This window comes from Podarcis pityusensis (assembly GCF_964106645.2).
Source record: "Podarcis pityusensis genome assembly, chromosome: 5".
NCBI classification, from domain to species: domain Eukaryota; kingdom Metazoa; phylum Chordata; class Lepidosauria; order Squamata; family Lacertidae; genus Podarcis; species Podarcis pityusensis.
In genome coordinates, this window is record NC_138032.1 from 98,711,231 (window position 1) to 98,733,920 (window position 22,690).

The window sequence follows — 22,690 nt, forward strand, 5'->3', positions numbered from 1 at the left end:
ACACCTAGACCCACAGAAACAGCGTACAAATGACTTGGCGATTGTGTAACCAGATCAATTCTCTGCCTGGACTTTTCTGGTACTGTCTCTTTACAGACTCAGCCAATCATTTGTAGATTGATTGACTGCTAGAACTATTTAGGAAGCTGACTAGGAAACATAGGCAGGGGGTTCACATGAAAATCAAAGCTGCCTCTCTTTAGAATGGGGCCTCTTTGATTGTCCAAATCTCCAGGCTGGCCTTTTGCTTAGTTCAGTCATGTCAGCTACTCATCACTATTTACCAGTTCTCCCATGGAAGTAGCTGAGGTGTGTAAGAAGGGCCAACGCTGTTTCCACTGTAGAATAGTCCTCTGCTTGCATCTCAGCTAAGTGACTGAGATGCATAACAGTGTATTGTGTCAGGGGACTGACAGGCTATTTGTAAACACAGTGGAAATCCTTTCAGAATGGATGTGGCCTTGAGGTCTCCAACTGCTTATCCTTAATCTAAGTAATGCAGAACTGAGATATCGGTTTCTGAATCAGGGCAAGCTGGAAACCCATGAAATGAATTGGTTTGATATAGCAAATTAGTGCATCTTACCCAACCATGGGATCCAAAACTATAGCTCTAGGTTCTTCCAAGTCTTCTGAGATCAAGATCTTCCTCATGGTTCCATTAAGCCTTGTTACTTCAATGCGGTCTGTGCCGGTATCAGTCCAATAAAGGTTACGGGCAATCCAGTCCACAGCAATGCCATCAGGGTGTGCAATTTGTGCTTGGACAATAAACTCACTAGCCGACCCATCAATGAAAGAGCGCCGGATGGCCCTCACCTCATCATCTGTCCAGTAGATGTACCCTTCTACAGGATCATAGTCAATAGCAATGGCATGTCGAATATCTTCCAGTTGCAAAACAATATCAGTGAAATCTGGAGTATCCAATGATATCCGTCTCAAATCAGTTCTCCGGGCTAACAGAAGCAGCTCCATGGCACCTGTACAGATATATATACATATATTTAAAAAACTTAGAACAAAGATATCCAAATAATTTTTTAGAAGTTCTTACATTTGTACCATGCCCTTAATCTAAAACGCTCAATGTGTCAATTTTACACATTTCACAAGCAAGTAAAGGTAAAGGGACCCCTGACCATTAGGTCCAGTCGCGAACGACTCTGGGGTTGCGGCGCTCATCTCGCTTTACTGGCCAAGGGAGCTGGCTTACAGCTTCCGGGTCATGTGGCCAGCATGACTAAGCCACTTCTGGCAAACCAGAGTAGCGCACGGAAACGCCGTTTACCTTCCCACCGAAGCAGTACCTGTTTATCTACTTGCACTTTGACGTGCTTTCAAACTGCTAGGTTGGCAGCAGCAGGGACCGAACAACGGGAGCTCACCCCGTCGCGGGGATTTGAACTGCCGACCTTCTGATCGGCAAGCCCTAGGCTCTGTGGTTTAGATGGATTGGGTAATTTGTCACTTGCGAAAGACCACCCTGTACAACTAAACATTTTTATTTTCAAAAAGTAAAATATTATCATCTCTTGCAGCTACAACACATGAACAAAAGCAGCACCTGTCTGAAAAATTCAGTTCAGAACCTAAAGGAACACAATTCAGAACCAGTTAACCATAGTTTTTTGGGGGAAGGAGTAAAAATTACAGCCTGTTGCCCCTTCCTTTTCAGAGTTTACACCGAAGTTTACATTACCATCCTTCTAGAACATAGTTAAATGCATAGATGTAAATGGTTTCTTGAAATTTCAACTGCTCACTATTCCGAGTTATCTTCTGTACACATAAAGCATCTGAGACAAAGAAAATCCCAGGAAAATCAGCTGAATGTTACATGTGTTAACATGTGCACCCAGTAAATGTAGCATGTTGGGGTATTTCCCCGCATCCATCAAAAATGTAGGATTAATGGGCAAAAAACCCCAGAAAGAAACTGGGGGGGGGGGGGAATTCAAAGAAATTATTGATTTTTGCCACTGGAATGCCTTTTTCTCTTATCCACTATTAATGTATTGGGGTTTTTAAAATGTCTCTCAAACAAATATTGATCCAGAAAAACAGACTTCTTCTAACATCACATCCATGGTTCAATCTGGAGACACTTTAGTACTCCAAAGCTGTGTTGGAATGTAGCCTAAAATAGAAAATCCACCCCAAACAACATTAAGGGCGTTTTCTTTACAAGTCTGGAATAGTGTTAAGCATTCAGAAGCTAAGATGAGAAGAGCACTCTGGTATCATAATGATCAAGACATTCCCTCATATATCTGAACCATTAAAAATGCATTTACCCACAAATATAGTTCAGGTAGCAGAAAAGCATTTTGAATTTCAAGTCCACACAGACAAAAGCAAATGAAGAATTTGTAGGCACAGTAGCGTCAGACTTTCCTGATTGGCATTAGCCACAATTAAGCAACCAAGAGTGGGGCACATGATTATGTGTTCTGTCGCCTGTGCTCTGCAACTCCGCTTCACCTACCCACTGGAGACAGTACCATCAGCTTATCTTCAAGCAGGAGCAGGAGCTGTTATTTTGTCTCTGTTTTACTCTCACCTCTCTTGGCATCCACAGTGTTCCCCCCCCCCAATTGAAATACAAATTCTATCATAGCCAATAGATGTCCACAACAAGTTTTTTCTGGTTTGCAAAACAGGCCAAAAAAGGTTGGCAAGCCCTGTGCTATAAAAAAATAATAATAATAAAATCCTAGCACAGTAGTGTGTAGACTACTAACTTTCATGGACTTATCTGCAATGGTGTTCTAGCCTCAGCATGTTGAATATACAGCCAAATTTTTATTCTACTGGGGCAGTACAGGAAATACAAAGACCATTGCAAATCTTTGGGTTCTCATCTTCTATACATGCGCATGCGGCAAAACCCGGGAAAATACTTCCGGGTTTGCCGCGTACGTATCCCGAAGGATATGTAACCAGAGGTGAAGGCAACTAGAGGTACCAGTGTACATTAAAAACGTTAAGACAAGCCTCCAACGGCCGGCTTGAAGATTCAGCTAATATATTCTGGCTTTGTCAATGCAAACTCAGGGGCATTATTTCAGGTTTTGGTACGGGGGAAGTATAGATTCACAGCCAGGATCAAAGGACTGCTCCTGGATATGTTCCAGGCTAAACTGCAAAAAAGCAACACATTGTAAGAGGATTTGCTGTAGTTTGTATGCCTCACAGCAACTAGAAATATTGAAACTGCCGAGGAATAATCATATGGTCTGAAACTCATTTTTTTGAGGGGAGAGAAGAGACAATGCCAAGTGGCACCTCTGGAAAACAGCTTGAAAGCATCTCCTCCTATGAAAATATAGGATTCTATTAGTTTGGTAACCAGCAGCAGTACATTCCTAGTGTCAGCCAGGAGGAAGGAAGTGTATTCATAAATGTATACTAAAACATAATTGCCCCTCAAAAGCAAGGCACAATTAAAATGCAGTGAACATAGATTAGAGAACTGTGCTGCATTCTCCGCAGAATCACCTTTTTTTTTTTTTAAACCCCCAAACCCAAAAAACAGGTTTTCCACCACAGAATTATGGAAATAGCATAAACATGGACTGTACATTTAAGCTTTTACCAGACTGACAGTTATTCTCAGTATATAATGTGTGAACAGCTCAATGTACATTAAAATAAGAAAGGAAGTGAAGAGGTTAAATCTTTTTCCAAAAATTGCCTGAGTCAGTGGCCATTGTCAGAACTTGTGGCAATGAAGTCTATAAGCTTAGCTGAAGTTTGTGTTCATTAGGATTTCCTTTTTTCTGAACCTACTTCAGTGGGTGAGAATGGCCAGAGTGTCAGTTTTATGAGAGACGGAGAAATAATGTCTCTGTATCTATTTGATCAATACCATTCCTGACTTTGCAAGCCTCTATTATGGTAGAGACTATTTCACACCCAACAGCACTAACATGGCATGAGGAAAGTCCGGAGAGCTTTATGCGGCATCTGGTACAATGAAAGGGAGAGCCTATGTAAAATGAAGTTGTCAGCAGTAGCCATCACATATTCATACACACTGCTTGCTCTCGGCTTCTCTATCACACTCAGTTTATTTCTGTTGCTCTGCACAAGAGTTTTGGCACTTTCGAGCTGAGACACTGGAGGAGTATTGAACTATGATTTTGACTCAGCTCACTAATGAACTAGGATTTTTGGCTTACATCCACTGCTAAGTGTTATTTTGAAAACATGTGGAAACCGAAATTAGGTGCCCAACTCAGTTATTATCAGTCAAAAAGAATTAATTCACATAGCATTTAAGTAATACTATGCCATTTGCAATTTCAGCTCCTTGATGAATATTTCTTTTGAAGATTTCCAAAATGGCTAGAAACAGGAAACTAGGGGGGAAAGTGATTGCTTACAACTGCCTCTCCCAGATACAATTAAAATACACATGCATACAAGGTGGTTTTTATATGCTGCAAATTGAGAAAGCAAAAGTTAATTGACATGGAAACTACTCTGCTGGGGTCAGCCAGGTTCACCTTTGGCTATATGGATCATCTGTCAATGCCAAGGCACTATAAATTGTAGTAATTCACAGAGTGTTCCCTCACTCCCAATCCTCTTCCTGATGATCCAGCCTTATGCACCGAAGAATAAAATACTCCTGTTACTTAAAGAATCAGAACACTTGAATTTTTAAAAAATTATGCTTGCCATAAACTTGCAAAAAATGCTATTAGGTCTTACACAAGGGTTTGGTTCCAGGAGTCCATATACGTAAAAATGGGTAAAGCCAGGAACCCTCGGAACTGCACCCCCCCCAATGGCAGACGGCTGCCTACCCGGCTTCAGAAAGGCAGCACAAGGGCTCTGGCAGTGTCCCAGAGCCCTCTTGCCACCTTTCAAAGCCCAGTAAGCACCTGCCCAGCTTTGGGAAGGAACCTCTAGAACCCTGCCAGAGCCCTCGCGCCTCGTTAACAAAGCACAGTGCCGCACTTAACCAGCTTTGGGAAGGCAGCTCTGGGATGCTGCCGAAGCCTTCAAGCAGCACAGGTGGTGGCTGTCAGGGACTGGGCAGAGGCCGCCTCCCCAGCCTGACACTTCCAGGGAGGAGGGAGAGGAAGACAGCTTAGATTTACAACAGAGGTTTGAGGGAGGTCACAGCTCAGAGGCAGATGAGGGGAAAAGTTGGGAAATAATGGGAGAGGAGGAGGAGGGAGAGGAAGCACCAGGGGGGCAACAGCTGCTGGACAGTGTCTTTAGAAAGCATTCCAGACCCACCATCTCCCAGAACCTGGCAAGCCTTGAAAGTAGGAGAGCAAATGGCTCAAAGACAGAGGTCGCTTGCCAGTACCCATAGAGGAGGTGATGAGGATAACAAATGAGGAAGTGGGAGAGACGGGGTGGGCGGGCTGGAGATTCATTTGGGTCAATGCCATTATCCAAGAGGCTGGGTTCTATAGCCTCTCTCTGTAAATACTGAATAAAAAGCAGACGGTAAGAACATTCCTTGTCTTTGTACGTTCCTGGGCAACCAGCCATGGGAGTTGCTGACAGCAGCCTGACAGTTGTATGGAAATAAGCAAATAGAGAGTGGGTTTCCTCCACTCTTTGTTTATTTGTTTAAAGCCCCCCCCATAAGTAAAACCAGTATAAGATTTAAGTTACCCGTATTTCACTGAGAACCCTTCCTCTTCATTTTCATTCCATTTGGGAAAATGGATGTTGGTATTGTTTAGGCACCAACATTGGTCAGTTGGATTTCATTTATGTGGGTTAAAAATAAAAAATATTTCAGCACTCGCCTCTCTTCCAGCGGTCTTCAATTTTGCATAATAATAATAATAATAATAATAATAATAATAATAATAATTTATACCCCACTCATCTGGCTGGGCTTTCCCCAGCCACTCTGGGCGACTTCCAACAAAATATAAAAAATACAGTAAAGCATCAGACATTAAAAACTTCCCCAAACAGGGCTGCCTTCAGATGTCTTCTTAAAGTCAGATAGTTGTTTATTTCCTTGACATCTGATGGGAGAGTATTCCACAAGGCAGGTGCCACTACCAACCTCTGCCTGGTTCCCTGTAGCTTCACTTCTCACAGTGAGAAAACTGCCAGAAGGCCCTTGGAGCTGGACCTCAGTGTCTGGGCTGAATGATGGGGTTGGAGACGCTCCTTCAGGTATACTGGGCCGAGACCGTTTAGGGCTTTAAAGGTCAGCACTAATACTTTGAACTGTGCTTGGAAACATACTGCATCTTCCCATACTTATTGTTTGATTTAAATAAAACAAATTGTAAAGCAATAACATAAGTTTAATTGACTTCACTGACATGATTAAATAGCACATGGGAAGCAGTCTGCCTATCTATAAAGAACTACAGTTTTTTGTGTATCTGAAGAAGTGTGCTTGCACACGAAAGCTCATACCAAGAACTAACTTAGTTGGTCTTAAAGGTGCTACTGGAAGGATTTTTTTTATTTTGATTACAGTTTTATAACTCAAAACTATGTTAGGTGTGCAAAGGATTGGCAGATGAGAAGAATGGGAAGTAAATTCAAATTTGGCTACCCATTAGTCATCTATGCTACTTAACAAAATAAGAATTGCCTTTCAAGTTTGCCTATTCCAGCAGCCTCTTTCCATCTGTGGCCAGTGAGATGGTACCAGGAATTCCACAAGCAGGATATGAAGGCAATGGGCCCTCTGCACGTGCTTGTCCCAAAGACAAATGCTATAGAGATAAATACTTCCTCTGCACATTGGAGCTTCCATCTTGCCACCACTGATGGAACTGCAGTTGCCTAATCCCCTTCAAAAAGCCATCTAAGCCAGTGACCATCACCAGAGTTTGTTACAGCAATTCCTAAGTTTATGGAAGTATTTGATAAAGAAGTACCTTCTTTTCTCTATCCTAAATCTAGCATTCATCAAGCTCTGGCACTGTTGCTGGCATAGCAAGTCACATCTGTCACAGAAGAAGACCAGACCTTCCCTCCACTTTCCGTCCTTGCGACAAACCTATGCAACAATGATCTACAGCACCTGTAGAGCAGTTGTAAATTTTCTGCAGGATTATTACTTAGCACATTCTCACTGGTAATATTTTATGTTGATTGCTTTATGCAATTTTGACTACCAAGGAAAGTCTTGGGACATAATGTAAGCCTAACTGAAAGTGTTGTGCTGATATGTTTCCAAAGCCAAATATGGAATTTATTGAAATAAAAAAGTGATAAATTGATTTCATAAATAACAGGGATGAACAACAGAGAAATAATATAAAAGTTATGCCATGTGGTCCAGAAGCACCAATCTGGTCTGTAACAGGTAGGGTTGCCATCGTACCTATACAGGATTGTCCTGTATTTCCATATAAAATGCTATATCCTCTATTGATACAGTTTTGTCCTGTATTTCAGGCCCCAGGGTCACCCAATAAGGTTCATGACAGAGACAGGATTTGGATATTAGTCTCTTCAATTTAAGTCTGTTCATTATATCGCACTGGCTCTTGGCAGATATATTAACTGAAAGAACAGCATAGATTGTTCCGTACCTGAAAAGAAAACATTGTTTGGATTTATATCTCCTGAAAACACGGATTTGCTTTTTCCGTTAGATTTTTCAAAGTGACAACTGAGAACAGATGAAAGAATACTGTACTAACAAATCTAGGCCTCTAATGCTATATTGTCATTAAATAAATGATTGGAATATTTGAGTAAAGATTTGAATATTTGAAAAAGAAGCTACAACAAATTTTGCAGAACTGTATCCTTCCTCCCTTGCCTGAAAAAATATTTAGACAGACAACATAAAGATAATTAGTTTATGTATTATGCAGTTATAAGTCGCAGTAATGAAACTTTTTTAATGAGTTGGTAATTTACAGGGACAAATTCTGCAAGTTTAGTTTAGCCTTTCAGTTTCTTTACGATATACCGTATTTTTCACTCCATAAGACGCACTTTTCCCCTCCTATAAACTAAGGGGAAATGTCTGTGCGTCTTATGAAGCAAATACCCTCCTCCTTGGCTTGTTTTAAAGCAGCAAAGTGGGACAGGAGCCGCTTACACGGGTGTAAAGCAAGCACAGCGGGAGCCGTGTAATCCCTCCGCCCCCATGCTCGGCCGCCCCCTTGGGACAATGCTCGTGTGGGCGACGTCCCACATCCCCACAGGCGACGTGCCTCCACACAAGACCCTCCCTCCGCCACTGGTCTTGCTGGGACAGTAGTGCCTTCCTTTGCAGAAGTTTGAAATTTGAAGGGCGGCTGTGGTTTGCTTTGTTGTGTACAAAGGTGTGAATTGGGTAGGTGTGACTTTAAATGGAAATTGAATCAGATTTCCCACTCATTCCTCCCTCATATAAAAGCCCCCAGAGATCTCTGCAATGAAAAAAAAGGAAGAAAGTCCCACTTCTTTTGGCTTTATTAAAATAATTGTGTAGGGCCAAACCATACAGTCCTTAGATCTAAGGGACTCAATGTGGGAAGCTCATATATTCCCACTGCCTGCCCCCTTACCAGGGGATAAAGTCTCTCTTCATTTGTTAATGACAGTGATGGTTCTTAATGCCACTGCTGACTCCTGTTCACTTTACATGGCTGAAATATTATTCTGATATACCGGTAGTTTATTAAACAGTTTAGTACAACATTTGACTCAGAATTTTTTGTTTTTGTTTTCCACCTCTAAAAACTAGGTCAGGTGTGTCTTATGGAGTGAAAAATATGATATATATGGCACAAATTATTTTAAGCAAGCTTTCTGTGGATTCACATAGCCATGATTAAATAGAAACAAAGGGGGGAAATGAGCAAGGAGAAACAGCTGATGAACCTATAAAATGCTCATTTTTTTAAAAAAAAAGCTATCTGCATTTCTAAGTAAAATCTTGACATTAGTTGAAAAAGTAATTTGGTGTTTTATATTTTTATCATTTCTAACACTTGATAACTTACAGCTAGAATATGTGAACAGACCATTTTAAAAGCATTGTGTTTGATGTGATCAGAGGTGACATCAAAATTCCAACCACACACACATCTTCAACACTTGATGATGATCATCATTGTGAATCAGCCCTGCAAGCCTAGTGGTTAATGTTACCCCCTTTCACCTGCACTTCTTATTGAACAATAAACATATATACCAAGAGAGGCATATAAGAGAGAGTGTGCTTCTCCTGATATTTGGCCCAAGTCATTTATGGCTTTGCATGTCAATATAAGCACTTTAAATTGGGCTCAGAAGGACAAAGACAACCAGTGCAGGTCTTTCAAGAACTAGTGTAATATGTGCCCGGCCAGCAGTGCTCGTAAGGAGCATGGCTGGATACTCCATTCTGTCCTAGATGTAGTTTCTGAATCTTCAACACATTACAACAGTCCAGTCTTGAGGTCTGTGAGATGATCCATGGGTCTTTGAACAAAACATGGTTTAAACAACAATAACATTATTATCGCAGCCCACTGTGAAAAGTGTGTGTGTTCATAACATATTAATTCGACTTTAGGATAAATACTTCATACAGGTTATCAGTTAGTTCCAGAAAAAGCATTTTGTTCCTTAGCAGGAAGTGACAGATTAGAGGTGACAGCCATCTGGGTGCCATAGTCAGGGTGTGTTTATAACATGCCCAGAATGGCCTATGAGTCTGGCAATGGCATTAAATCAGGGCTGTCTGCCTTTCCCACACAGAAACTGCTGCCAGTCTTGAAGCCCATCAAATTAAATGAGAAATTCCCCCTTTTAAGCTTGCTCTCCTTTTCAAGCCCCCAATGCACTTCCAACAGGTTCTTTGGCATGTGAGCACACAGTATCCCCCCACAAAGCTCTATGTATGAAGTCTAATGTGGTACTAACTCTTCCTCCCTAGAACTTTCCACACACATTCCTCCAGGTATCTTGCACCCTCCCCACAATTTGAGAAACCACTGTTGTAACATACACTGAAGTGGCAGTGTACATTTTGTACTTGTAGCATCCTTGCCAGAAAGGTACACTATTCAATTATGCTAACAGATCAAATTCTTTGCCAGTTTAAACTCTATTATCTGAATAACTTTTAAAATTATAACATACCATCTTTGCAGGTTTTTTCATTTTCAAGGAGTTTCACGCCTGTGGGACATGCACACTGATAAGAGGGCTTGACAGGAGACATCAAACACAAATGGGAGCAACCACCGTTATTGGTTCCACATGGATTTGTAGCTGTCAAGTACAGAGACCATGCAGATCAGTGTGTAGTAATACTAAAAAACATTACATTGCACATCAAGAATAACGTGTTTAAGGGAAGAGAAACATGGACAGCAGAAACAAGCAAGGAAGTGCACATACACAGGGTATATGTGACTTGAATAGGTGTATATTTATGTGAATGGGGAACTATGTGTACACAGGAGGGGGAAAATACAAAGAAGGCATTGCACACCAACCCAAGCCTCCCTCCTCACATCTGCAAAATAATGTTAGCCTCCAAAGCTGCATTTCATCCTTTTGAAGAAAAGCTGTATTGAGAATTTCATTTTCATAACCTTCAGTTTTGTTTGTGATATACAGTTGTGATTTTATTTTTTTCAGTTTCTGAGGTAATTTTATTGTATGCTATTTGCATTTTATTGTTTTTATTGTATTTCTGTTGTAAACTGCTCTGAAATTTTAATATATTAAGGGGCATAGTATTTTATAAATAAAATTAATAAATATAAAACCCAATTTTGACTTTATTATCGTAATGACTGGTCTGCCTTCACACAGACAGATGATATGAGATATGCAAAGCAAAGACAGCTGCACAGAAAACTCTGGCACAGCAGAAACCTCCTTACTGTTAACAGGAACTATTTCCATTTCCTCTGCACCACATTTCATCCTCTGACCTGCCTTGTCAGGAACATAAAGCAATAGCCTAAATAGCAATCCCTCCTAGAGGTTGATCCCAGGGAGCCACCTGACCATGGGAAAATCCACTTTCATAGGATCAAAGTAATTAGAAGCATAAATGCCACCTCTGTCTCTCTAAGGAGTTAAATTGACAAGCTGTTTCTCCCTCAGTCTCCTTTTTCCCCCATGACAGTGTTTCTCAACTTTTTTCTGACTGTGGCCCCCACTGCCACCGGTAGAAAGGTAGCTATTTAAATGTTCTGTCTGTAAACAGAACATGTTTTATTTATAAAAACACATTTTACTCCTCCACAATGGAATGTGTGTACTACATCTGTGCCAAAAGCACATGGGTTCAAATTATCTCGGGGGTGGGGGGATTATTTTACTGTCCTGTTAGCTAAATTAGAAGTTGAATCTAAAATAGCATTAAAGGTGAAACATGACTTCTATAAAATTATAGGAACACAATGAAATATTGTTGAAGCAGAAAAACATAGAATCATGGAGCTGGAAGGGACCCCAAGGGTCATCTTTCTAGTGCAGCCCCCTCCGATGTAGGAAACTCAGCTAAAGCATCCATGACAGAAGGCCACCCAACCTCTGCTTAGAAACCTTCAAGGAAGGAGAGTCCAGAAACTCCCAAGGGAGATCCATCTTCCATGTATTATAAAAAGTAAACAATACTGATTTGACCCCAGTTAACTGACACAGAAGGGGAAACCTACAGATACAGTCCAAATGGCACACAGCTCTGTATGTATCAGAGAATTTTAAAAAGCAAGTGGTCCCCCCCTTACCTGATGCAAAAAGGTCTTGTCATTCGGAGGAGCCCTGGCTGCCTAGATAAAAAACTATAGCCCCACACACCCTTATCTGAATTCAGTGCGGCTTTCTTCTGAGCAGACACATATTTACTAGATGCAAATCAGCAGCACCAGACGGCCCTGGTCCACTAGGTGCTGGGATGGATTTCACCCCACACCTTTAGGAGCTGGGCCAATGCTGCCTAGCAGTTCCTCGCCATACTGGGGAAAAGTGACAAGCGGGATGCCGCCGGGTTCTGTCCTGGGCCCATTGTTGTTCAAAATCTATACAGATGACTTGGATGAAGGAAATGAGGAGATGCTCTTCCCATCTGCAGATGACACCAAACTGGTAAAGAGGAGACTGAAAACTGATATGATAGCCGCCTACGATATCTAAAGGGCTGTCATTTGAAAGAGGAAGGGGTGTTTTTTTTGCCTGCTCTGATGGGTAGGACTCAAACCAGTGGATTCAAGTTGCAAGAAAGGAGATTTTAACTCAACATCAGGAAGAACTTAGACTCCTTCAGAAAGTGGCTATTGGTCATGGATACTTTAATTGAGATTCCTGCATGGCAGGGGGTTGGACTAGATGAACTTTGGGTTCTCTTCTAATTCTGCAATTCTGTGTAGAATTGTAAAAGAAAAAGCAACCTGGCTACCTGCCACAAACTGAAAACACAAACACAGGGAGAGTAAAATAATATGATTTTACTACTCAGATCAAAAACATTAAGAGTTGGTGATTCACTCACCAGTTCATGTCAATCATAATTTTGTTCTTTGGCCAACAGCAAGCCATCATGCAGAGATTAATCATAGCTAAGGTTCTTTAACCATGACTTGGTGTGTTGTCTGAACTGGTGCCAGTGTTTCTTGGGATATATTTTCAATTCATTGCCTTATAAATTGTACCAAGGAAAGCATCTATAATGAACTCTTCCACCCTAAGGCAAATTGGGACTTCTACCAATCTGTTCAAAGTTGTAGTTAGCAATGGTGGGGGAACAGAGAACTCACCACTGGGCTGTCGTTGTTGGTTGAACACATGAATATCCATGGGAGAAAATATATTGGAATGTATTTCACGCAGGTTCTCCCCAGTGTATTTGTTGCAAGCCAGGACAGAACGTGTGGTCCAGTCAGTCCAATACAGTGTATCCTCAAATAATGTCAGAGCAAAAGGATGTGGAAGAGACCCTTTAATGACAGCTTGCCTGGTGGAAAACAAATGGAAAACGTATGTTCAATCTACAAGCAAAGTCCTTAGATCTAGGAAAGAAGCCCTAATTGGACTCTTATCAACCATCCTTTTTCTTAGGTCTGAACTGTTAAATTGCCTAAATTTATTTTTAAAATTAGGACAACCTTATCTTCCCTTAATCGGCTAAGAGAACCTGAATAGGTTTATTTTAAATCTTAACTGAGGATTTTATAGTTTTAGGGTTGTACACTGCTTGAAGTAACTCATAGAGGCAAACTCATGATTTGCTAAGAACGTCATGAAACGTGTCAATATTTCAGCATTAAAAAGCAGTTTGTAACCAAAACAACCCAGGAAGCTAATACAGTACACTTTCAATGTTTTACACATTTACAGAATATATACAGTAAAATTTCCTTACAGAAATCATCCAGGATTAGTCTTCCTCCACCCAGTATTACACCTCTTCTCAAATACACTTTCTCTTTCTGTCAACTTCAACAATGCAGACTCCAACCTTTGCTGTCCCTCTCTCTAATACTACTTTATATATGCCACATGGTTACATATATTCTTACACTTGCAATTCACTGCACATAGGATTGCAGTCTTGACATCTGAATTAATATTTTATACATCAGTATACAAAATGCACTGAAAGAAAAAAGAGGTCGCACTAACTATGGACTGCAAAGAGGTGCATTTCAAAAAAGAAAAATGTGATAAAACATTCAGAACAAGAGAATTTTAGGAGATGCATTTTGATATCTAATATTCTAACAGAGATTCTAGCCAGAGAGAATAATATTTAATCCAGTTAATTCTCACCATCACCACCACTAGAACAGGGTCAACGATGAGCTCAATCCTGCGCATAGGCATGCACAGCACATTTCAACTGGGGGAATTTTCCATTTATTTATTTCGGGAAGGAAGGAAGGAAGGAAGGTGGGGGAAATGACAAGGCAAATGAGGACAAGAAAGAGGTAAAGAGTCAAAAAGCTAGCAAAACAACCACAACAAGAGTGGTCAAGAAGACAAAATAATATATTTTTCATGCACAGAAAAAGACCCATGGCTGACGAGAGGGAGGGCAGATCTGGAGGGCAGATGGCTCCTCCTCCTCCTTGCTTGCGCACCGCAAAAGCAGCCCCTCACTCCCACTGAGCTCTCTCCACAAATGATGGTGAGTTGCTTGGGCAGCCGAGGGAGCAGGTTGCTGTGTGCTCTCTCCCTCCTTGCCATGATTCCTGGGGTTTTTTAAAAAACCATTAGGCTGTGCCCAGGCACACCCTGCGCACATGACCATGCTCCTGTGTTTGGTCAGATACAACATGAGGCATGAGTCTTCCTCTACTTGGGCTCTAGCCATTTCCCGTCTTATTTCATTGCTCTCAGCACAGATGTATAACAAGGAGTCATAGAAATTCTATTCAGAAGGAGAGGGCATTTGGATAAAAGTCATCTACCAAATAAATAGCAGCAACAACAACAATTTTACTGGGCGCCACTACTGAGAATGCCCTCTGTCTGATTCCCTGTAACTTCACTTCTTGCAGTGAGGGTACCGCCAGAAGGCCCTTGGAGCTGGACCTCAATGCCCGGGCTGAACGATGGGGGTGGAGATAATCCTTCAGGTATACTGGGCTGAGGCTGTTTAGGCCTTGAAAGGTCAGCACCAACACTTTGAATTGTGCTCAAAAACATACTGGGAGCCAATGTAGGTCTTTCAGGACCAGTGTTAAATGGTCCCAGCAGCTGCTCCCAGTCACCAGTCTAACTACTGCATTCTGGATTAGTTGTAGTTTCCGGGTCACCTTCAAAGGCAGCCCCATGTAGAGTTCCATTGCAGAAGTCCAAGTGGGAGATAAGCAGGGCATGTACCACTCTGATGAGACAGTACACAAGCAGGAAGGGTCTTAGCCGGTGTATCAGATGGAGCTGGTAAACCTGAGCTTCCATGGACAGCTGTGAGTCCAAAATGACTCCTAGGCTGAGCACCTTGTCCTTTAGTGGCACAGTTACCCCATTCAGGACCTGTGAGTCCCACACACCTGCCCGCCCCCTGTCCCCCAGAAACAGTACTTCTGTCTTGTTGGGATTCAACCTCAATCCGTTAGCTGCCATCCACATAGAGAGGAAAACAATAATTAAAAAACAATTAAACGTTGATAGAATAAAACTCTCTACCTACCTACCTACCTATCATGTATTAAAAACATGCAGATAATTTCAATAAAAACAGCACCAACCCTTTCATTCAAAGCAATCAGTTCCCAAAAGCCTGTTGGAACAAGAAGGTCTTCACTTGACAGCAGACAACAGCAAGGAGGGAACCAGTCCATCTTCTCCAGGGAGGGAGTTCCAAAGTCTGGGAGCAACCCCTGAGAAAGCCCTCTCATGCACCCCTCCTCACCCTGTGAGGGTGGCAGGAATGAGATAAGTTTCATCTTTTCCTCCCTAAACCTTTTAAACCTTTTAAAGGTGATCAGCACAAGAATTCCCTGGCTTCCTTTGGAAGGAAGGGCAGGGTCCAAATTAATTAAATATATAATCCTATTTGGCGGGCTTCATTCACTTAAGAAGGGCTACTATGTCTGCAAATGTCAACCAATTCTATCAAGAGTAAAAAAAACACATTATAGCCTTAAAAAAAAAAAAGGTCCCCATAATAATAAATTGGCTAGTCACAATTCTGTCTTTTTGGGGGTTGGGATTTAGACCTGATCTGAACTAGACAGCCCTTACAATACCTTGGATTAAATTGGGCAATTTTTCAATATGTTGAACCGGGATCCAAACTGACTCTTGTGGTTGGTGCACAAGAGTGTGTGTGTGTGTGTGTGTGTGTGTGCGCACATGCTAGCTCTATTTAAGAAGTAGTAATGAGATTAGCATCAACTCCTGTGGTTCCTCAGTATCTTTTCTAAATCTCAATAATACAATGAGGGCTTTCAACAGCACTCTATACTTACTTATACCACCCAATGGCATGCTTTCGTATTTTATAACCTGATGTTCCCACCACATATGCAAATCACTAGTATTATCAACACTGCATTCTCCAACAGGGCAGCCTTTAATCTGAAAACTTCAAATTCACCAATAACTATCATACTATAAAAGCACACAGGTTTGTTCCTAAACACTAATCACAATTGCCTGAGTGCAACTATGTGGAAAAGCAGGGAAGAGCTTGCAAGGCACCCAAATGGACTTCAGCTGTGCTTTTCTATGATTTAAGGAAGAGATGTTGATTTCTGAACAAACAAGATCGTATCCCTTCATGAGAACCACGTACAGCACACTCAGCTCCTTGAAGGAAGCTTGAATTGGAGCTCTTTGCAAACCCAGTTTTGTTTTTACCACCCTGAATTACTGTGTGTCAGCAATACCCACTTTGCTCTAACTCTAGGTCATTGATGAACAAGTTTAAAATCACTGGCCCTAAACAGAATGTGTGGATCCTCCTTTTACATCCCTCCATTGTGAGGGACTGTTAATTTATTCCTATTCTTCAGTTGTTTTTTAAAGTTATTAGTGATCCATAACATAACTCATTCTCTTATGCCATGGCTGATCACATTACTCAGCAGCATTTATTGAATGACTTTTTCAGAAAGGTAGACAGGCTTTTGCAGAAGACATGCCAATTCTTCTTTAGCAACACATGCTCTCCTATATACCTGATTATATTTAATAGTGATTTCCACAGAACAGACATTAAGCAAGCAGGACTAAAGTTTCCTGAATTCACCACAGAGCCCTTTCAAAAATAATATTGGACGGGCTACTACAGCCAATTTCAGCAACTAAGTTACATGCTTTTGTTAGAAGATCAGCAATTTCACCTTTGAGTTCTTAAGAACTTTTGGCTGGGTAACATCCAGAGCTATCAACTTGTTCATTTTTTTAGTTGTCCATAAGGCCACCTAATAGCGTCACCACTATATTTGTGTTCAAAAACGGATTTCAGGACAACATGCAAAGAAATTTAAAAATTTAAAATTTATGAATCTACTTAACCAACAATGCAATAAAACTAAGAGGAATAAAACCATTCCACTATATTCCTCAGCTTTTCAGACTCCCTTCCTGAAAAACTTACCGTATTTTTTGCTCTATAAGACTCACTTTTTCCCTCCTAAAAAGTAAGGGGAAATGTGTGTGCGTCTTATGGAGCGAATGCAGGCTGCGCAGCTATCACAGAAGCCAGAACAGCAAGATGGATTGCTGCTTTCGCTGCGCAGCGACCCCTCTTGCTGTTCTGGCTTCTGAGATTCAGAATATTTTTTGTCTTGTTTTCCTCCTCCAAAACTAGGTGTGTCTTGTGGTCTGGTGCGTCTTATAGAGCGAAAAATACGGTAGTTCAGGCACAGGTTTCTGCCCTACATGTTCCACAAAGAGGACATAAACAAACAAATAATTCAGCTTTTCGTATAATGCTTCAGCATTCCTTTAACTCCCTTGTCTCCTGTCCAGCTGCTTCCCTAGCTAATTTCCTGTTTCTGGTATAATTAATTTTTTATTTCCAATTATACATTCATCAAATGTATAATTTCCATTTTTTAATTTCATTTTTGTCTGCAAAATTCTTTTGCTGAATATTGTGGTTCTTTTTGTTCTCCTTATTTGAGCAAGAGTTCTTGTTTCTGAAGGAACTTTTTTGCCCTCAATAGTTTCCTCTGCTCTGTTCTCCTGGAAACCTCAGAAGTAAGGGGCAACCAGAGAAAGGCCTCTAATAACTATCAGCCGCTGGACGGGTTTGTGGGAAAGGTGAAACTTCAGGTAACTATGTCACGGCCCTGCCCAGAGAGAGGCTTGGTGGAATTTAAGAAAAGAAGCAAAGGGCAAAGACATGGAGACTTTTTGGAAGCTGGTTGCCAAAGGCTGGCCCAACCTTACAACCAGAGTGGAGTATCGTATCCCTGCAAGGACTTGGGAATCCCATTTTAATAGTATATATGCTACTGGGCAAACAGGGCAAGAGGTAGCACAGAATAAAAGGGTAAATACATGTAACCTTCCAAACTGGCCCCCAGTAACCATCTTGGAAATTAAGAGTCTCATCTCTATGCGCAAAAGAAGCAAGGCCCCCCAAAACGATGGTATTCCACCTGAAGTAATTAAATCCAGCTTCAACTGGTGGATGCCCGTGTTGGTAGCTTTATTCACAAGCATTGATCTTTCAGCATGTATCCCTGAGGACTGGGGTCTAGTGTTAATCTTTCCAATATATAAAAAGGGAAAAGAACAGAACCTGCAAACTACAGACCCATTAGTCTACCCAACATTATTAGGAAACTGTACGTCAGCCATCTATTGGGAAAATGACAGGCTGTCTTGAACAAGAAAAAATTCCAAATGACGAGCAGGCAGGCTCCAGGAAGGATCAATCCACAGTGGGCTTGTCCTACAGCACTTGGTTGAGAAATACACAGCCCCAGTTGGAGGTGCGCTTTATGCTGCCTTCATTGATTTAAAATCTACTTTTGACTTATACCAAGACAGAGGCTGTGGGACAAGATGGAAGAAACAAATATAGACTGTCATTTACTGACTTTGATATGCTGCCTCTATGAAAACACTCGTTTGCGGCTGAGATGTAATAGCAAAGGTCATCTATCCTGCTCCACCCCTTCTCTCAATGAAGTAAAACAGGGATGCGCCCTTGCCCCTACTCTCTTTATTTTTTATATAAATTATTTGGTAGGAAGCTTACAAGTGCAACACACTCAATATCCTAGTCTGTCAAACAAAGCCCTGCAAATTATATTATATGCATTCAATGTAGTACTCCTGTCTCTCACAAAAGTGGACTTGAGGTGATTGTTGAGAGCCTTGGGGAGTTATTGCAAAAATCAGATCCCGCAGGGCCCTGGTCTTATGATGCAGAGCGTTCCACCAGGCCGTTCCACCAGACCAGAGTTGAAAAGGCCCTGGCTCTGGTTGAAGCTAATCTAACTTCCTTAGGGCCTGGGACCACTAGGGTGTTGCTTTTATGGGCCTTGAGGCTCTCCGTGGAGCGTACCAGGAGAGGCGGTCCCATAGGTACGAGGGTCCCAGGCCGTGAAGGGCTTTAAAGGTCAAAAGCAGCACCTTAAACCTGACCCTGTACTCCACTGGGAGCCAGTGCAGCTTGAAAAGCACTGGGTGAATATGCTCCCATGGCAGAGACCCTGTGACGAACCTCGCTGCAGCATTCTGCACCCGCTGGAGCTTCTGGGACAGCTTAAGGGGCAGCCCCGCGTAGAGCGAATTACAGTATGGATCACTGTGGCCAGGTCGGGGTGGGAAAAGTAAGGGACCAACTGCTTGATGCGGCGAAGGTGGTAAAATGTTGCCTTGGCTGTTGCTGTAACTTGCGCCTCCATGGAAAGGGGGGCGTCAAGGATTAACCGCAAACTCTTAACGGAAGGCAATGGCACTAATTGGGCCCCCGCAAGAGAAGGGAGTTGGTCCCTCATCCCCATGCCATCCCGGCCCAGCCACAGGACCTCTGTCTTCGAAGGCTTTAGTTTCAATCAGCTCCCACGAAACCATCCAGCCACAGCTTCCAAGCATCTGGTCAGTGTGTTTGGGGCCGAGTCGGTGTGGCCATCCATCAGCAGATAGAGCTGAGTGTCACCAGCATATTGGTGACAGCCCAGCCCAAAGCTCCGGATAATCTGGGCAAGGGGGCGCATAAAGATGTTAAAAAGCACCGGGGAGAGAATTGTTGGAGAATAGTTGGAGAAGCTCTTGTAAATTTGGGCTTTGCCATACCACATACACCTGTGCCGTCCACATGCCCTCCTGAATCTAGCAGTTGGGTGTTCTTCAGTAAGATCCATTCCTTAATCCAGCACAAACACGATGCCTCAAAGTATAATCATATGCTTTATTCTGGGTTTCTTCCCCTGCCAGATAAATTTGGATTGTTCTTTTTGCATCGTGCATCAATAAGTATTGGTACTGTTTGAAACAGAAACAGTATTTTTGGGAGAACATTCATTTCTATAGTAGAGATTTCCCTCCCAAAAGGACAATTGCATTCTACCCCGTATTTTCAGATCTTTCTTGATTTCTTTCCATTTCTTCACATAGTTATCATTAAAAATATTATGGTTGTTAGCTGTTATTCATATTCCCAGATACTTCACTTTTTTCTCTATTTTCAGTCCATTGATTATTTCTAAATTATTTTTTGATTGTCCATCCATTTTTTTTAACTAAAATTTTAGTTTCATCTTTATTTAGTTTAAAGCCTGCTAATTTCCCAAACTCCAGTGCCTCTGGGCTATTTTCCAGAGGTTGTTCTAATGTCAGGACCATGTCGTCTGTGAAAGCTTTTGACTTAAATCCTAACTCAGGGATACGATAAAGCAAAAGTGAAAATTTCACAAAGAATTAGAAATATTGAACTACAAACCCATTTAGCTCAAGCTGATCTATATCCTATGCTTTGGACAAACAGAATGGTCCCGGCACTTACAAATTATTTGACGAATTTGAACATCCCCAAATTTAGAAAGGCATTAAGTCCATGTCTAAAGTCCATGTCTTGCCATCTGCACTATTGGAAGACAGATACAGAAAGATTCCTCATGGTGAGAGGGTCTGCCCGTGTGAGAGGGGTCAAAGTGAAGCAGTGGGCTGTGTTCCATTCCACTGCAGATTTTATACAGATCCCAGAGCCTCTTTCATAAGCCCACTTGTACAAAAAGTACCAGGGAAAGTGGAGGAATATTATTTAAATTAGCTCTTGTCTGACTGGAATCCATATGTCACTAGAAATGCAGCTAGATTTTGTGCAATAGCCATAAGTCAAAGAAAGCAAAAGCTGCTGCACAGTCATAAACCATTACAGCTTATAGTTAATTTTTCTTATTCTTTAAATTCTTAAATGGAGTTCTTATTTCCTTAGATATACATTTTAAGTCTATTTAATTAGTATATTGATTGTAAAATTCCACTCTGGTTGTTTTTATCGTTTTTGTAAAGAACTGTACAGAAATTCTGGTTTCAGTATGGCCGTAATAATAAATATTCATGTCACAGCCCTGGGTCTTAAGTCATGGTTTAAACAGGAACTGCTTCTCCCTACCACACAGATCCGTAGCATTTGGTTTTAATTTTAAAATGAATACCTAGGACAAAGTGGACCATTATTTTCCTTTGCACCCCCAATTTGAGCTCTGAATTCAAATTCAAATATTCTTATTGCTACCCACCTGGCAACATGAGATCACAAGGCAGGTTACACCAAAAAACCAACCAACCAACCAACCAACCAACCGAGAAACCTAAACAAATAACAAAATTCAATCTTTTTCCTTTGCAGCTGTAACTTAAATGTGATACAGTGGTACTTTGGGTTAAGAACTTAAATCGTTCTGGAGGTCCGTACTCAACCTGAAACTGTTCTTAACCTGAAGCACCACTTTAGCTAATGGGGCCTCCTGCTGCTGCCGTGCCGCTGGAGCCTGATTTCTGTTCTCATCATGAAGCACAGTTCTTAACCTAAAGTACTATTTCTGGGTTAGCGGAGTCTGTAACCTGAAGCGTATGTAACCTGAGGTACCACTGTATAGGAAAACAGCACTTATCTTTCAAGGTTGGCAGTGAATTTTGAGTACTAAGTCAGTATCATACCACTATTAAAAGTTCTCAAAAACCTCAGTCTTAAGCACACTAAGCTGATTCACACCTTCTCAGCCTTAAGCTACTGCCTAGAGAGGTCCCCAAGAACACCATTTTTTGATATATGTGATGGACAGCACCATTCATTTACAAACCTACAGTCTTTCAAACATTATTTTCAACACAGGCTCAGTTCACACAAAAGCAAACTACAGCATTGCAAGAACAAGCAAGCATGTGGGTACCCAGAGCAAAACTGTGGCCACTATGCACCGGCCCAGTTGTTGCTGCAACACTACCCACAGCTAAGATATGGTTTAGTTTAGCATGGCATGTGAACCTAGGTTCATGGTTTGTATTGTTTCCAACATATAAAGGTATGCCCTTGGTTTACCACTGTTGATTTACTGGGAGCAAGATAAACCATGACCCCAAGTTTGCACATAATGCTAAGCCAAGTCATAGCTTAGCTCTGCATTGTGTGGCAGCAGCAAGACTGGGGAAGTAAAGTGGCAATATAGCTGCATGTTTGCTCATTCACACTAAGCCATGTTCATCTTAGTGTTATGTGCAAATGAGGCCACACTAATCTTCCAGAGCTCGAATATCTGGGTTGCAAAATAACTTACAATTCAAAAAGAAAAATCAGCTGTCAAGGACAAACTGAACATTGCCACAGTTATGCAAACTATTATTATTTCATAACTCCAAGAAAAACCACCCTTCGTTTGCAATTTGTAATGCAGAAGGCTATCATTTTATATTCTGACAGTCTCAGCTTAGATGAGTCTTTAAAGGGCACAACCAATGTACAGTGGTGCCTCGCAAGACGAAATTAATTCGTTCCGCAAGTCTCTTCGTCTTGCGAGTTTTTCGTCTTGCGATGCACGGTTTCCCATAGGAATGCATTGAAAATCAATTAATGCGTTCCTAGGGAAACCGCCTTCAGGCCAGGTCCGGGGACAGTCTGTCCCCGGACCTCTTCTGAAGTCTGGGGGGGGGGGGGACAAGGGCTTTTCTTCCCACCCCCAGCATTTTAAAAAACCCCGGGACAGCGGAGGACTTCTCCGCTGTCCGGGCGATCTTAAAATGCTGGCGGGCGGCATTTTAAAATCGCCCCGGGACAGCGGAGGACTTCTCCGCTGTCCGGGGCGATTTAAAAGCCCTCCGGGACAGGCAGGCA

The 22,690-nt window shown here is 41.7% G+C and overlaps 1 protein-coding gene across 3 annotated transcripts in view; it reads right to left on the minus strand.

Moving 5' to 3' along the window:
* Window positions 1–22,690, minus strand: part of LRP6 (LDL receptor related protein 6) — a 103,243-nt gene that overhangs the window by 46,408 nt on the left and 34,145 nt on the right. For all 3 annotated transcript variants that reach the window (XM_081005410.1, XM_081005411.1, XM_081005409.1), the window contains 3 exons: window positions 12,702–12,898; window positions 10,069–10,200; window positions 587–983 (listed from right to left, as the gene is read on the minus strand). In XM_081005410.1, coding sequence (XP_080861536.1) covers window positions 587–983; window positions 10,069–10,200; window positions 12,702–12,898 — 726 coding nt within the window. The remainder of the gene's footprint in view (window positions 1–586; window positions 984–10,068; window positions 10,201–12,701; window positions 12,899–22,690) is intronic.